Source organism: Echinops telfairi, unplaced genomic scaffold (genome assembly GCF_000313985.2).
Source record: "Echinops telfairi isolate 266 unplaced genomic scaffold, ASM31398v2 ScPeMD7_655;HRSCAF=1070, whole genome shotgun sequence".
Lineage (NCBI taxonomy): Eukaryota > Metazoa > Chordata > Mammalia > Afrosoricida > Tenrecidae > Echinops > Echinops telfairi.
In genome coordinates, this window is record NW_022104553.1 from 16,745,421 (window position 1) to 16,750,906 (window position 5,486).

Below are 5,486 nucleotides of genomic sequence, written 5' to 3' on the forward strand. Positions count from 1 at the left end.
CTGCCTGGAGGCCGCGCGCGCTGGGTCCTAAGGCCCGACGTGTCCGCGCGGCACACAGCGCCTGCGCGCCTCCCTTTGGCTGAATTGGGCTGTGAAGGCGCTTGAAACCTCTCCCTGCTTTCCCTGGAATTGGAAGGTCGTGGAAGTGATCCCGCCACCCTCACCACAAACCACGTCCCAGAATACATAGAAATGTCTCTCTTCCTGCAAAGCACCCAGTGGGGTGACCCCATCCAAGGCCGGCACGGAAAGCGTGTGGCTGGGGGTGTGGGGGGGAGATGGTTACCCACTGCCCGTAGTTAACATGGTGCCGGATCGGCTTCGGAGCCCAGGAGGGCGGAGCCAACAAGATGGAGCCTGGGCTTCTCGATTCGTCTTTATAAATCGCACTTGTCGCGTTTCGAGGAGCGATTCAAGTGTATAGTGCCCCCAGGAGGGGTCTGAAGCTAAGCCAGGGGAAGAACAACTGCCCTCCTGGGCGCTGTTAGCGTCGCCGCGGAGGAAAGGCGACCGGCTTCCAGGCTTGCTGCCCTTCCTCTGCATGGCGTCGTAGTCCGCCCTCACTCCCCAGCCTCCAGACCTCGCCCTGCCCTTTGCCTTCACTCAAGATGGCACCAATCTGGCTTCGCTAACCTTTTCCCGGGCTGGGAAAGGAGGGAGAAGGGAGGGGTGTGGAAAGGGGAGCCTAGAGGGCGGGAGGAAGGGGCAGTAAAGGGGGGTCTAGGCGGAAGTTGAGGGGCCCCCCGGGTGGAAGTGACGCTGCTCCTGCTGCCCAAAATGTCGGCGCCCAGAGAGAGGTGTAAGTAATTAAAGAGGAAAGCCGACCGACTACCCCGGCCTCCCGGGGCCGCTCCAGGTCTCCAGAACGCCCCCTCCCTACGAGTGGGGTGGACTTGCCTGGCCCTGATTCCCACCTGACCTGCCCCTGCCCCGGGAGCCCAGGGCCTGCACGTTTTAGGGACAGGGTGAGGCACACAAAAGGCCAGCGTTCGGGACCTGGAACCTGGAGCGGACTTGGGGGGAGGGCAGCACCACAGGCTACCGGGTGTGGGAGGAGGCGGGGCCTAAGTGGCGGTTGGGGAGGAGCGAGGACTGGGAGGAGCCTGGTGTGGGTGTGGCTTAGCTCGAGAATGGGCGGGGCTTGAGCTGTGGGCAATGTATGGGAGGATCTAGGATAAATGGGTGTGGTTTCACTAAGGGGAGTGGCTCAAAGGGAATGATGGGCGGGTCCCAGGTTGAAAGTTACAAAAAGCTTCTGAGGCTAGTGGACAAATAAGTCTTAAGGGGGGGGGATATTGGTGGGGTGGGAGGAGCTTAGAGTAGAATGGGTGGGGCTTGTGTAGGGTGTGGCGTTGTGTGTAGGGAGGGAGCCCTGGTGGTGCAGTGTAATGCCTTGGGTTGTTAACTGCAAAGTCAGCAGTTCGAAACTTCAGGCGTTCCTCCGGATCCCGTAGTGTTACAATGTTAGAAACCCACAGGCGCTGGTATTCCCTGTCCTATAGGGTGGGACTCAACTCGATGGCAGTGAGAGAAGAGTTGTAACCCCTGGGTGAAAACAAATGGTTTGTGGGAGGCTGATAAGTAAAAGGTTGGTGGTGCTGAAGAAGAGACCTGACAATTTACTTCCCTACAGATTACAGCCAAGAAAAAAAAAAGCCTTCAGAGCCATGGATATAACGCACAGTCGCGCAGTGGGTCAACATGAGTCAGTTTCACGTGGACAGCAACGGGGAGGAGGTTGGAGGGAAACAGGAGGGCCTTCTTGTAAAGCAAAAAGCAACTCAAATGTAAACTCACTGCCGTGGAGTCGATTCTGAGTGGCCCCTGTGGGGTTCTAACGCGTCACAGGAACACACAGCCTCCTTTTTCTTCGTGGAGTGGATTGGTGGGCTCAAAGCGCTGACGTCGCGATGAGCAGTCTGAGGAGCAGGCCCGCTGCACACCAGGGCTTCTGGTCTGGCAGAGGATAGGGCTTAATTGAGGGTGAGGTTTTGGGAGCAGGTCTTGGTGGAGAAAAGTGGGGCTCCAAGAAGGTAGAGAATCTTAGAACAGCATGGTGGGACTTAAGGGACTGCTACAGACGGAAAGGTCGGTGGTGCAAATCCACCAGCTGCTCCTCAGCAGGCAGATGAGGCTGCCTGCTCCCTAAAGACTTGTCAGGGTGGGAAACCCTCCATAGGGCCACTGTGGGGGCAGCATGGACTTGGTGTCAGTGGTAGGAACCAAACTAGCTTGCTTGCTGCCTCTTTCCTAAGCACCTGGTACACACGGTGCCACTTCAGTTGACTCTCACCCCCCATGCCCGAGCCCCCATCTGTGAGGGGTGCTACGTGGACTCCTGGTTTGTAGGTGAGCAAGGCTCGGCTTTATCCGAAGTCACAAGGTGAATTCCAGTCACCTTGGAAGGATGAGGCAATTGTGCCCAGCATTAAACCTTTGTCCTCCAATTCATTTAGTCGTTATTGCCCATGGCTTCCAAGGAGAGTGGGAGGGGCTTGGTGCTGAGTGGACGGGGCTTGAGTGGGAGCAGGAGGGGCTTATTGAGAAGTAGGTGCGACTTGGCGAGGCATGGAGGGCTAGCGAGGAAGCTTGACAAGGAATGGGTGGGGTTTAGTGGGAATGGGCAGGACTTGGTAGCAATAGGAAGGGCTAGGTCAGGGATGGGTGTGGCTTAGTTGGGAGTGGGAGCGGCTTGGTGAAGGGTGATTGGCTTCCTGAGAATTGCGGTTGTTCGGTGCCATCTCAGTTACCCCGTGCACAGAGGAACCCACCACGGCCTGCACCTGCATCATCCTCACAATTGCTAGAGTTGAGCCCATTATTGTAGCCACTGTCAATCCACCTAGTTGAGGGTCTTCCTCATTTTCACTGACCGTCAACTGTATGGAGCATGACGTCCTTTTCCAGGGACTGGTCCCTCCTGGTTACATTTCCCACGTGTGTGACATGAAGTCTTACCATCCTCGCTTCTAAGGAGCATTCCAGCTGTCTGTGGTCCTTCAACCACGGAAATTCACAGGCTCTCCTCTGGCCCCTCCTTAGTCAGTGTCTGCCTTTCACATGCAGATGAGGCGATTGAAAATACCATGGCACGGGAGCCCCAGTTACACTTGCGATCTGCAAGGTCAGCCGTTTGAAGCCACCAGTTTCTCTGCAGTAGAAAGATGAGACTTTCTACTCCCCGAAAGAGTTAACAGTCTCAGAAACTCACAGGGGGCATTTCTACCATGTTCTAGATCAGTGGTTCTCAACCTTCCTAATGCCGCGACCCTTTCACATAGGTCCTCATGGGGTGGTGACCCCCAACCATAAAATTACTTTCGTTGCTACCTCATCACTGTCATTTTGCTACTGTTATGAACCGTCCGGTAAATATCTAATATGCAAAATTATTTTCATTGCTACAAATTGAACATAATTAAAGCATAGTGATGAATCACAAAAACAATATGCAATTATATTGTGAAATATTTATTTCTAATGACAACTCAATGAAATTTTGTCTGGAAGCATGGTGTAGCATGGGTAAGTCTTCACGCCAAGTACTCGTATGTGGGCGTATCTGCATGTGGGTGGACCTGCCAGGAGACGTATAGAGTGGTGTCTCCGTTCTTAAGACCATCGGAAATGTTTTCTGATGGTGTTAGGTGACCCCTGTGAAAGGGTCTTTCGACCCCCCAAAGGTTGAGACCCACTGGCTTAGTATAGGACAAGGTAGAACTGCCCCTGTGGATTTCCAAGGCTGTATCTCTTTAAGGGAGTAGAAAGCCTCATTTTTCTCTTGTGGAGCAACTGTTGGTTTCAAACTGCTGACCCTGCAGATCGCAGCCCATCGAGTAACCACGATGCCACCAGAACCGTTTAAATAACAGGATAACATAAAGGACAGTGCGGGGCTTGGACAGCCCAGGGAGGGTTGTGGGGGGTCTGTGAGCCCAAGGAGCTTGGGAGGGGAGGGCTGATGGGGAAGGGACATCTCCCCTGACCCAGTCTCTCCCTTCCTCCTACTCCAGAGAATCCTCAGACCCCGCCACCATGGGCGACGCCCCGCTGCCAGCACCCCCCACCCAGGCTCCAGCCCCACCTGCGGCTGCGCCCCGGGTCCCCTTCCACTGCAGCGAGTGTGGCAAGAGCTTCCGCTACCGCTCGGACCTGCGGCGCCACTTCGCGCGGCACACGGCGCTCAAGCCCCACGCGTGTCCGCGCTGCGGCAAAGGCTTCAAGCACAGCTTCAACCTGGCCAACCACCTGCGCTCACACACCGGCGAGAGGCCTTACCGCTGCTCTGCCTGCCCCAAGGGCTTCCGGGACTCCACAGGCCTGCTCCACCACCAGGTGAGCCCCCAAGCCCCACTGCCCCTGCCACCAACTTCGTGGGCGGGACACCCCTTTGAGCCCCGGGTCCCGGGGGCTTCCAGGTGGAGAAGCTGGAGAGAACTGGCCCCCTCGGCTTTCCAGGGCTACCTCATCTTTCTCCCTTGGAGCCAGCGGTGCCTTCCAACCCCCCCACCCCAGGTCACCTCCCACCGCAGGTGGCTGGCCCTCTGCAGGCTAGCTGTAACGCTGCAGGTGATTCCTATGGTCTACCGCATTGGCTCTGGCTCTGGTTAAGGCCCCCTCAAAGGTGGGGTCTGGTTGGCACAGCCGTCTGTGCCCAGCTGATGCGCTGGCCGAAGGATTGGTGGTTCTCCCTCTCAGAGCGACTCCTCAGGGCCTGGTTGGGTGCTTCCGGAAGGTCACAGCCAAGGCGGCCAGGTGAAGCAGGTCTGCTCCGAACACTGGAGCCTGCTAGCTGTGCTTCTCCGCTTTGTTCTGTTTGGTTCACAAGCAGTGGCACTGACCCACCCCAGGCCACCATCCTGAGCTGCCTCATGATAAGGCCACATCGGTAATGATCATTTTCTCCGAGGGGCTCAGATCCCTCTCTCTCCGCCTGGTGTCCCCTTAGTATCTGGTTTCCATCGCCCCAGACAAGCCTTCTCTTTGCCTGGCCTCTTGTCTTCTGTGACCTGGCGGGGGGGCTCTCGCCGTCCCAGGTGGTGGTGAACACCATTGCTTCTGCATGCCAATCTAGAGGCCTCTGAGAAGTGGGTGGGAGGGTGGTTCAGGAGACTCAGGCCTGGCCCTCGCTGAAGGGCGGGCATCTGAACTCCACCAACCAACGTGCCTCCGAGATGTGCCTGCCCCAGGGAGCAGTTCGCCGCTGCACAGACGGGACCGCTGTGACTTGTCTGGGAAGTGGGGAGGACCTGGTTTCCAGGCCGGGTTGTCCAGCTGGCTTCCTGAGGGGAGGCACCACCCCCATGGTCCAAGTGCTTGGCTGTAGAGGCACCACGGTAGAAAGGCCTGGTGGTCTGCTCGGCCATGGATTGTGAAGTATTTATGTGCTTTCCAGTTGTCTTAGGCGATCCCGGTGAAAGGGTCGTTCGATCACCAAGGGGGTCGCGACCCACAAGTTAAGAACCGCTGCTTTAGGACATAGTCGA

General features: G+C 56.8%; 1 protein-coding gene across 1 annotated transcript in view; it reads left to right on the forward strand.

Annotated features, from left to right (window-relative positions):
- The first annotated feature begins 4,035 nt into the window (after nt 1-4,035).
- ZNF579 (zinc finger protein 579) overlaps nt 4,036-5,486 on the forward strand; it is a 33,092-nt gene continuing 31,641 nt past the window's right edge. The window contains exon 1 of the mRNA XM_004715715.2: nt 4,036-4,335. Coding sequence (XP_004715772.2) covers nt 4,036-4,335 — 300 coding nt within the window. The remainder of the gene's footprint in view (nt 4,336-5,486) is intronic.